This window comes from Acanthopagrus latus, chromosome 22, assembly GCF_904848185.1.
Source record: "Acanthopagrus latus isolate v.2019 chromosome 22, fAcaLat1.1, whole genome shotgun sequence".
Taxonomy (NCBI): Eukaryota; Metazoa; Chordata; class Actinopteri; order Spariformes; family Sparidae; genus Acanthopagrus; species Acanthopagrus latus.
Genome location: NC_051060.1, coordinates 2,989,683 through 3,000,720, shown reverse-complemented (window position 1 = coordinate 3,000,720; position 11,038 = coordinate 2,989,683). Strand labels below are relative to the sequence as shown.

The 11,038-nt window shown below is 43.0% G+C and overlaps 1 protein-coding gene across 3 annotated transcripts; it reads right to left on the bottom strand.

The window, feature by feature from the left end:
• Nucleotides 1-53: 53 nt before the first annotated feature.
• On the bottom strand, nucleotides 54-10,985 carry rad51 (RAD51 recombinase). 3 transcript variants are annotated; one of them, XM_037085781.1, is made up of 11 exons: nucleotides 10,745-10,947; nucleotides 10,285-10,385; nucleotides 5,780-5,917; nucleotides 5,528-5,645; nucleotides 4,667-4,758; nucleotides 4,055-4,149; nucleotides 2,997-3,110; nucleotides 1,777-1,906; nucleotides 1,573-1,694; nucleotides 1,336-1,471; nucleotides 54-1,056 (listed from the first exon to the last, which is right to left on the bottom strand). In XM_037085781.1, the coding sequence occupies exons 2-10, from the start codon at nucleotides 10,366-10,368 to the stop codon at nucleotides 1,348-1,350; spliced, it is 1,017 nt and encodes a 338-aa protein (XP_036941676.1). In that variant the 5' UTR covers nucleotides 10,369-10,385; nucleotides 10,745-10,947; the 3' UTR covers nucleotides 54-1,056; nucleotides 1,336-1,347. The 3 variants fall into 3 exon arrangements, with proteins under 3 accessions (XP_036941676.1, XP_036941677.1, XP_036941675.1); XM_037085782.1 differs by having other exon boundaries at nucleotides 54-1,471; nucleotides 10,842-10,985; XM_037085780.1 differs by having other exon boundaries at nucleotides 54-1,471; nucleotides 10,745-10,943.
• Between the last annotated feature and the right edge of the window lie 53 nt (nucleotides 10,986-11,038).

The following is an 11,038-nucleotide window of genomic DNA, read 5'->3' as shown; positions in this document are numbered from 1 at the left end:
GTAACCTCTCTTGAGCTGTGTGTGTGTTAAGAACAACAACAATATGCCAACACTTGACAGAGACAATTTTAATTTTATAATGAATCTCATATACAGAAACATAAACAGCACCAGCAGTGGTGAAGCTGGCAGGAGCTTTTTAAGAACGTATGAGAATGCTTTCATGTGAATATAATGCGTTTAAGCAGCTACCTCACTAAACATTTTGCCATCATACATTCACCACCCCCCATCCCCCAAAAATGGGACCATGAAACAGAAACGAAATAAAGACAACATTCTCAAACCATTTGAAATACTTTTTCCCCACTTAAACTAAACTACAGCAGCATATTGCATTCAACAAAGAAAAAAGTTTAGCCCCATCTCTAATTATGACTTAAAGATCTTAAGTTCGTTTTTAATTATGCAACAGAGATCTAATGATGTGACTAAGAATTCTAATTCTGAGGGTTTTTCAATAATTATGCAACAATACCTAGTAAGTAATGAGAGGTGAAGGCCCATCTCTTCCAGTGGACACCATGGGACCTAGAAAACCTATGTGATGTAGTTGCTGCTTAAAGACAAATGGTCCTTCGACCCGTTTGAATTATGCCAGGAATTACACCTGATGTTTGTCTACATTTTCCAACTTGACAAAAGCTGCTCCTGTATATTGGCAGCTCACCAAACTGACAAACTCTCCTTTCACAGAACACAGTTGTCAATATGAGCAGATTTATTGTGATTTTCATCTTTTTTACAACCTTTTCTGAGGCCAGTTGGCTCCATGTTGGTGTTGGTGACATTGAGTTGAGTGAGACGATGTAGTTCACTGAGCGCTTTAACCCTAAACTAGATGATGCTTAACCATCTCTATGACTAACTGAGGCTTTGACTTTTTAAACATCATACACACATCACAACAGAATCACATGCGTGATTCACGGCACAGTTAAAATAGGAACCAAATATTATGTGTCTCTTCTCTTCACTATGGTACTTACTCTTTCTGAAATAAGGTCCCATGGGACACAGAGGCGTCACCTCTCTATGAGGAGATTTCTGGTAATCCTAGAGATGCAAAAATCATAATAATTAGAAAACTATCAGGTCATGATAAAGAAGTGTCTTGACTGCAGAAGACTTTTTTCCTTGTTGTGTGCAATGCTTCAGTCTGAATGAACCCTCCGTCTGCAGGAAACTCCTCCCATCCCATCACTCATCAACCCCTTGCCCTGGTCTCTTGATTACCCATCAGTCTGAGGCTGAGTGTGACAGCAGTAGTATGGGTCAAGATCACACACAACTGAAGTCTAGGGTTAGGTAATAGTGGTGACATGTTCCACCAACCCTGCTGCCAGCTCAGTCCTTGGCATCTCCCACTCCGTCAGCATTGATGGCAAACATGGCCTCAGCCTCTGGCAGGCAGGGAGAGTCGTAGATTTTACAGATCCTCGTCTCACCTCGGCCTTTCCTCAGGTACAGACTGCACAGAAAAGACCAGGTGGAACAAAATGACTCCAGCTGACCTGTAGGGTGCTCTGTCTCAAATCCCACTGCAACAAAAGCACAAACTGATTCACTCACCGTGTGGTGGAGGCATGAGCCATAATGTTGCCTCCAATTGGTTTCTTGGGGTCTGCAGAAAACATTGCAGCTCCATCCACCTGTGCTACCACCTGGTTGGTTATCACCACGGCAACACCAAACTGTTGACAGGATTGAGTTACATTAGACTGAATGAAGTCTATGACGGATAATGTGAGCTGATGTATCAGAGCAGCTCCCCACCTCATCTGCCAGCCGGAGCAGCATGCGCAGGAAGCGGCCCAGGTGTCCCTGTCTGGCCGACAGCTCGCCTCGACCTGAGTAGTCTGTTCTATATAGAGCCGTGGCACTGTCCACTATCAGCAGAGCATACCTGACACACAGAGAGAGAAACAGAGTGTGTGTGTGTTAGCTTTAAGGATACAGCATCTGCGAGGGAGGAGGGAGGGAGTAAGGATTACCACTACAGTTGTCTCTTCAAACACTAATGTGTACAAGGCTTCACTGATGTCTCAAGGAATTATATGAAAATGGTAAAGAGTAAGCATGTATCTCTGCTATCTTCATATTATGTTTTATTGGCCAGATTTGTCCTCTGTATTCTGATTTGATGTTAGGTCTTGTACAGCGGTCTTAACTAGGAAAGGTTCCATTCAACCAACGTTTTTCACTTTCTCCAACAGATCACAGTCATCTTTGTTTTGAGGTCATCCTGGTTGGAGACTGATCAGTGCCGAGGGCTGATGTGTTGTAGTACTTCAGTGGTGTGTATAGGCTCCGTTACTACTGCCCTGTAGAGATCGTTTGGTCCTGAGTGCTACTTGGAGGCCTTTATTACATCGTTTAGATGCTTTCTCAGTTATGCAGCCAAGAGATGTCCGTCTCGGTGGCGGGACTATGTGCTGGTCAATGTCCTCAAAATACGGCACAATGTAAAATAAACAGGAGTCATGTTATGGGGATGGAGGTGAGGTCTGAACAAATGAGTCCCGAGTCTTTTCTGGAAGATGGATAGTGAGTCCACTGTCCTGACATCCAATCAGTGAATCCCCTCCTCCACCTTCCACAGTCTGTCTTGGATCATTCTTTTACCTAGTAAAGCTAGCAATTGGTTTCTCAGTTTGGTCCCTTGCAACCCATGAACCACGGTTGTAACAACAGCCCACTGACGAGACCGAACACAACGCGGAGAAGAGTCTGGAGGCCCCGTCATACTGAATTCAGTCAGTAACAAACTCAGAAGATAAGAGCTACTCTTTCCCCTTGTACGTGTGTGTTTGGGCGTGCGTGCGTGTCCATCAGTTGTGCTGACTTTTAAATGAACATCCACGAGTTCAGAGTCAAAGTGAACTGTGTGTAACCTAGTGTTGTCATCCAGCCTGGCAGAAGCAGAATCATACTGTCAGAGCTGTTGATGAGTACTGAGTTCTGTTTTACATGTTATTGTGTGAGCACTAACTGACCTGGACTCAGCCATCATGGCAGAGGCTTGGTACAGCAGCTGGGTCTGATGGTCTGTGTTGAAGGCTCGGGCGTAGGCCACGTTGTCCAGAACGTCACTGCCCACCAGTCCATACCTGCAGTGAGACAGCAGTCCTGTAAATCCATCTTGACTTCTCAAGATGAGGCCATGCACAGACAGGATCCCATTATACAAAATGGCCACCACTGATTAATGACTTCTATCCCAAATCTGAAGTTGCCTCAACTTCAACTCTACATTTTTTAACCTTCACATTTTATGTTTCATATAATTCCTTTGGATGGGAAGACAGAATCAGAACCTTTGAGATCTGGCTCCATCAGAATGGTATACCTCAGAGCTCATCACTTCTTTTTATCTCAGCTTTTGTGACAGCTGCTCAACAAAGACTCAAACTCTTGTATCACTGCTGGAAAGTTTTGCATAAAGGATGAGTGATGATGGAGAGGAAGAAAGGGTCTAAAGCATGGCTTCATTTCACAGAGACAGAAGACTTGTGATACTAAACGTCGGTAAAATGAGAACTTTAAGTCACCAGCAAAATGAGAAACATCTTTCTATGTGACACAGCCTTGAAGAAGCGCTCTGCAGTGTTGGTAAGGAAATGTGAATGAGGAGAGAAAGATCATCATTGGCTGATTTTTTTTCATTATGCCTAAACAAACTGACCTTGAAGCACAACACCATTTATACTGTTTTACTCTGTTCATATGTGGCAGACCCCGCCACCTGTCTACCTACCGTACAAACAGTGTTCTGGGACCTCAATTTCCTCTGAGAACAGCATGTTTACTCATTCATGGTAACATGGAAAAATATGTCTATGTTTGTATCATCACCTCATCTTTATTGTAAATATTAATATTCAGAGTTTGAATTCCTTCTCCAAAACTACATATTGCTCTTTTAAATTACAGGAACTACATGGATTTGACAGGCAAAAAATCCTGTTCTAACATCATTTGGATAATTATTACAAACTGCTCTGATCTGTGAGGGTTGGAGAGAAACACACACATCTTCACTGTGATGACTCACCGTTCAGCGACAGCTAGGAGTCTCTCTGGTCTGAAGGTTCCCTCTGTGTCAATGTACATGGCTTTACCTTCTCCACCCCCCTGATCAATGGGCAGCTGTGGACAGAAGGCACAGAGCAAACCATCAGTGCACTAAAAGGTCACTGTACAAGTGCATGCACAGGTAGTCCAAATATTGTCAAAAGTCCCATATGGTCAAGTGGGATATCCAGATCATAGAAGCTGAACTTCTATGATGAAATTAACCCATGTGACACACAGCATCATAGTGAAGTACTGTAGTAGAGCTACAGAGATGTTCTGGACTACAGGACCTGTTCTCCACATGGAAGGAAACAGACTCAACATGTCACTTCATCAGGATGTTTAGTTTTTCAGTGAAAATGAAAATTGTGATGACAAGTAACTGTGAATCTCAGCACAGTCGTCATATCTGTCAGAATAATCACACTATAATTTTTTGTTACCACTTCGTGCAGCCCAAAATTCAAGAATGTATATTTACCCTGCATCATTATAATGATACAAGACTGTCTCCACAGTAAGTAAGATGTTCCACAGTGGAAGAAATATTACATTATCAAACTCTGTGCACAGTGAGTGTGGACTCTACCTGACAGGTGACAGCCAGTGTGTGGCACAGCTGGGTCTTCCCTGTCCGAAACTCTCCAAACATCTCTGTGATGGAGCCCGTCTCAATCCCACCTGCAGGACAAATGAGCTGTCAGATGAGTCTGTGGTTAACACCCTGGGACACTGGTCGGCCTAGTCTGCGGTGGATCATTGGGCTGCATCCGGCCCGCCGACCTCCTGTTTGTGGCCCCCGAACTGTTATTCCTTCACTATGTGTTTTGGTTGGGTCAGCATGTGTATACTGGGGCTTGTCTCCATGCCAACAATACACAGATAGCTGGGTCACTCACTGCTGCAAGCGCAATTTTTAACTCTCACTGTCGTTTTTGGAGCAGTTTGCATAGTGACGTTTTGCCAGCTGCAGGAGCCTAGACTGCATGAAAATGGAGTGTTCCAAGTTCATTGCTAAAAGAAAAATGGACAGTGAAAATCAACAATTCAAAGAAGAACGGACTGAGGAATTTGTATTCATTCTCCCTCCAACCAGCACAAGACCCATGTGCTTAATATGCCAGGAGACTATAGCTGTGGTGAAGATTTCCAATTTGAAACGGCATTATGAGACGAAAAATAGGAATTTTGAGGAGACATACAAAAAATTCACTCAAAATTCAGAGGTAAGAACAACAAAAATAAATGCACTTAGGCAAACAAAAAGAGGGAATATTCAACTATATATTTTAATTCATGTCAAAATGGAAATGACATTTTATTTTAGTTTGCATTTTTGTTGTTGGCCTGACCGACCTCAATACATGGACCTTTAAGTCATTGAATAAAATCTTTGTAGCCCTTCAAGATTTCTATTTGAGTACCCCTGGGATACTCAACATGTACGAACCCTGCAGCAGCTTGTCGAGCTCCTTGGAGCCTGTAGAGATCTGGATGATCTCTGCTCTCCTCTGGTGGAACTCAGTAGCTGTGGTGAAACCCATGGGCACCAGTTTGGCAGCTTCAGTCTGAGAAACGAAGTACAAGACAAATAGATTAATAAAATATGATCTTTTAGAATGATGGTAGCTGCCCTTTGGTAGCTGAATGGTTACATGCATACACTGCCACTGACAACAGCCATCGCTGCTTTGGTTCTTACTAAGATTTTGTCAGCTTTGGCCTCACTGATGCCCTTGATGTTGAGCAGCTCCTTCTTCGGTGCATAGGCCACCGCCTCGATGGTGTGGAAGCCTGCATCCTCCAGCTTCTTGATGTCACTGGCACTGACTCCAGACTGCTGCATGTGGAGACATCTGTCAGTCACAAATAAATCCACTGGGAGAGGTAACACTACAGACGATCATTATGACAATGTGTCCTGCTGCTGGGCTTAACCCAGTTATATGAGATGGCTGAATACAGGTAGGTCTCCTGTTCTGTTCACAGAACTCTACACAGTGTAGAGGGTTTGTATTTCGCAGCAGAGCTGCAGCCCGACCGACCGAAAAACGAGACAGAAAAACGAGACATATTCGTTTTCTCTGGTCTCTACATATGTAAACTGGCCCTCCCTGAGCCTGCCAACTACCAGAATGAGGGAAGCAAACGATTCCTGCATGGTCTCCGCAGCCCACCCACTGGTAAAATGGTGCTCCCTAGAGGCTGTTCAGATTCAGCTCCTTTCGTTACGTGACAAAAGGAGTCATTTTCATTGGCTGGCCTCCTCTGCGTGGTGATAGGAGCTATCTGAGAGGGGGGCGTTCATCCCCGAGGTGAAGTTTGATGTGTCCAGCGGTAAGATAGCAGTGTTTTGCAATGTCGTCGCTCAGAGTTAGACACACAAATTGATATGTTAGCTTGTATGTGGGTGCTAGCCACTTCACATCGGACTGCTTCTGTAATGAGGGTCAGTACTAAGCAGGCTTTGCCTCAACACTGACCCTCGTAAATGGATCAGTCCCACCCATGCTGGACCCAGCAACTGCACCTGAACCACAGGTAAGTGTCGCCACGTTTTGATAGTATTTACAGTTGCCTATGAGTATGGTGAAGTCAGCTGGAAATTGGCTAACTAGTTAGCTACGTTTTGGTCTGCTATGCAATGGTGTCTGAAGCGAGTTTAATGTTAATATTAAAGCTGCAAGCAGCGTTGAACGGGCCCTCACAGTCCACGCACCTTGGGGCATGCTGCCGTCAGGGCTTCTACACGCAACCCCTTGCGATGAGTAGCTGTTCCTTTATAAATTGGTGGCCTGCTCCCGCTAATATTAAATAATGTATGCTGAAGTCAGAAAAAGTGCATGCACTGCTGCATGATTCCCCGGACAAAGACTGAGCTGATGGTCCTCTTCTCGAGCTGGCTGAAGAAAATGTCCACACAAGGCTTAATGCGATGAAATAGTTTAAGGAAGAAGCTCAAAGTATCATCATCCAGTAGCCGCACAAACCCTCAAGCTTCCTGCAGAGTGGTAGGCTAAAACTCCCCTGATGAATTCAAGACGCTGGATGATGTCACATTCGTGCTCAAACACAGAGTTCACAGAACACAGATGGAAGCTCCATCTTACTGTGCTTGCTCTTGGGAGTCTGTGTGCCACCACTCTATCAAGCACACTGGTTCTTGGGAGAGAATCCAGCCAGATAAGAGAAGAACTGATTAAGTAATGGGATGTGTCGCATGATGAAAGCTAAAAAGTAAGAGGGCTGAAAGAGCTTGAACAGTTTTGAAAAAAATGTCATGTTATCACCAAAATATTTATATACTGAGTCACAGGAGACACTGCAGAAATCTGTGATGTCATTTTTTATTTCTGGAGAGTGAAAAATGACGGCGGCAGAGCAAGAGACAAAACAAGTCCTGTCTACTCTCCTCCAGAAACCTAGGCTCAAAATTAACATTGCGGTTTATGGGGAGCTGCTGGAGTGCTTGTTGCTCTAGGACTTCTACAGCCAAAAGTGTAAATCCTACATCTGAAACAGGACCATCAGCTGGAAGCCAACAAGATGTCCTACATTTCTATGTATATAGTGTCTATGTGAAGTAAAAGAAGTGGGATCCAAATCAAGCTGAAGAGAATTTTTTCTCCAGTTCTTCCAGCTGCTCTACACTCTAGTGATGATGTCACGCACTGTAGCTCATGTAATACACACCCATTATCAAAAACCAAAATCAGAAGGCGGCCTAAAAATCCTTAAAACTAAAACTGTGATGATTTGAAATCCGTAAAAGATGTTTAAAAACTGAATACATTCCCAACAGTTCAAGGTCTTCTGACTCTTTAAAGGTGGAATGGTATCTGTAGCTGAAAGCATGAAGCACAAAAATAGGTTTAAAGTCTATGAGTTTTGAGGAGGATTTTAAGATTTTCCCATTTACTTTCCATTCAAACTAATTACACTGCGACCAGATCGCCACCTATTGGCAAATTTGCACCAAATTTTACACAAAGCCTCATCAGTCCATGGAACACAATTATGAACATTTACGTGATAGTCAGACAGTATTTTGTTAATATGTGCAAGATTGTCTGCTTTCAACACAATATGCAGGAATTTGTTGTTTTAAATTTCGGGCGTTTTATGGACTATCAAAATTCTTTTAATAATTTTTTGTCAGGAGGGTCCACAGATGCTTCACGCAAAGTTTAGTGCAAATTGGTCAAACTGCCTAGGAGGAGTTCGAAAAAGTAGGTTTTGCATTTGTCACGATTTTGCCAACAGAAACTTACCTCGAAAGTGGGCCTGGCCTACACCAAATAATTCAGCTGAATTGAGGGAACATGTAGATATAAGGTTTAACAATGTGTGACACAATATGTGTGAATTATGGGCCAAAAACTCTTTCACGTAGAAAATAGCGCCACCTACTGGTCATTTTTGGTGTGTAAGTTGCAGGGGCTAGTCTATACCACCCCTATGAATTTCGTTCCCATAAGTGTTATGGTGTGGGCACAGGGCCAAATATAATTTTAAACTGGCACCAGAGCACCACCTAGTGGCCGATTGATAAGTCCTTTAAAAGATATACTCAAGAGGGCAGTGGCAATGATCATACCAAGTTTCCTGTCAATCCGCCCAACCGATGTGGAGATATAAACTATTTGAATTTAAAGAGCGCCACCTTGTGGTCACTGCCTAAAATTTTGGACACATCCTCAGGAACTCATGTCAAAGTATTATCTCAAGTTTCATGTAATTTGGACACACTATTGTGGAGATGTCCAACACTTCCTGTTTGGCAGGAAATCTGCAGGAAGTTGTTATTTAATAAGTTGAGTATTGTTTGGCCTATCAAAATTCTTTTAATAACTTTTTGTCAGGAGGCTCCACAGATGCTGTGTGCCAAGTTTCGTGCAAATCGGTTAAATTGCCTGGGACGAGTTCGAAAAAGTAGGTTTTCGATCATTTTGCGACGTAGCGGAAAAAAAACGGTGGCGGAAATGTGGCCTATACCACGAGACTCAGCACAATTCACTGAACGCGTGGATATAAGGTTTTTGAATGTGCGACAAAGTATATGGGAGTTATTAGCCAAAATGCGCTTTCCTTAATAACAGCGCCAAGTTTGGTCAGTTTTGGGGTATGTCCAGGCAGTGAAAAATGCAATCATTTCGTCCGAAGAAAAAAAATAGATAAATAAATAAAGAAAGAAAGAAAGAAAGAATCCTTTAAAAAACAATAGGGTCCTTGCAGGTTCCCTGCTCGGGCCCTAATTAGGAGGGAGCTTGGTTGTCACGGTAAAAACTCTGGAAACGTGCAGGTTGGAGACAGAGACAATGCGAAACATTGTCCAAGAGTTTGGAGACTGTGTTGGAGACAAACACAGCTTTCGCTAGCTGTTAGCCATAAGCTACATGGTAGTAAGTGTAACAGCACATAGAACAAACTAACATTATTCAGACACACCAACCATTCTGAAACTGACCACAGTCTCAGCCTTCTAATGTGTCCTGTTTTGAGATTTACAGATGGAGAACTAGAAATAGTTCACTACATTCTGTACAGTATGACTTATTATACTTTACATGTTGTTGATGTTTTTTTAAATTAATATTGCATGCCTTAGAAGGCTGCCATCATGTACCAGCTACATTTATTGATTCCCTCTGGGGAAACCCTGCATAGAACACAGAATCGGCCTGCAATTCATAGTTGAAAAGCAGAGTTAAAAAGGGTGAAATGTGTCCAATCTAAACTGATCTTACTGCTGACTAACCTGTATTTTCTGTGTGAATGGAAAATAATGGGGTTTGCACAATTAATCAAATTATCAAAACTGCAATATGGTCAGTTGCAATATCCAAATCAAATTCAAACTGTGTGACAGTACAGCATTACAGTGAATTACTGTAGTGCTGCAGAGACTACAGATTCTGTTCTCCACATGTAGGAAACATGATTGTTTACTACAGACCCAACACATGTTTTTTCAGGAAAACTGATACAAAAATGATAATTCCAGCTGATCTTGACTCACATGACAATGTAATATCTGTCATTAATCTCAGTGATTTGTTTAACTACATTGTGCAGCCATGAAAACACTATTTGACATTGTTGAGTGAGAAACACATCTGTGTGTATTAAAGCGTGTTGGTGCCCCTCACTCAGACACACAGTGGTGCAACAGGAGTCTGTGTTTGGATACTAGTGAGATAGACAAACCTCCAGTCTGCACAGAGGCTGAGGGCCGAAGTTCTCCTCCTCCTCCTCCTCAGCCTGCAGCCTGGCCTCGCTCCTCATAGCCATGGGGTGAGTGTAAAGACCTGTGTGATGGACAGGAGGAGGGAGGCTCAGTGACAGATACTGATACTCCTGATAGCCGTTATCTTCAAATTAGGAATATCACAGTTACGTTATTTTAATACTCAGTTGTTGGATTAATTTTGTCACACAGCTTTAACTCACAATTTACAAAGGCAACTTCAGGAGCGACCTACAAGCTAAGTGAACAGACACATCTGCGAATAACTTAATGTACTGGGTGACAATAAACACAGCCGGTGTAAACACCGTTGGAAGCGGCTGTAGTTTAGGTCTAACTGACATTAATTAAGTGCTTAGCTTGTTAGCATTAGCCCTGCTCGCTCCGCTGCATTTTAGCCACAGAGCTAACGGTACATACCCACTAAACCGACGACAATGCTGCAAGATGGAAGAAAACGAAGTGACAAGCTGTATACAGGTTAACACGAGCGTGTTACCGCTGTATCGGAGTGTACCGTGTGCTACAGAATCCTGTATGTTCCTGATTTAACTGCAACTGCGTCTTCTTCTTCTGCTATCCTTTCGCTTTACTTCTCTGTTTGATAACCAAAGCTCCCGCGCGCAACCGAGTCATGTCACGCAATGACGTTGTACGTAAAGACGCCACCTCTCACACGTTTTCTGAATGGTCCAAAATCACTACTCCCTAGTG

Bases quoted from the DNA above. Each gene is read 5' to 3' on its own strand.
- rad51 (XM_037085782.1), bottom strand. From the start codon at position 10,368: ATGGCTATGAGGAGCGAGGCCAGGCTGCAGGCTGAGGAGGAGGAGGAG. The intron at 4,759-5,527 runs GTTCGTACATGT...TTTGTCCTGCAG, and splicing joins GCTCGACAAGCTGCTGCAGG to GTGGGATTGAGACGGGCTCC. The intron at 1,907-2,996 runs GTCAGTTAGTGC...TCTGTGTGTCAG, and splicing joins GCCATGATGGCTGAGTCCAG to GTATGCTCTGCTGATAGTGG.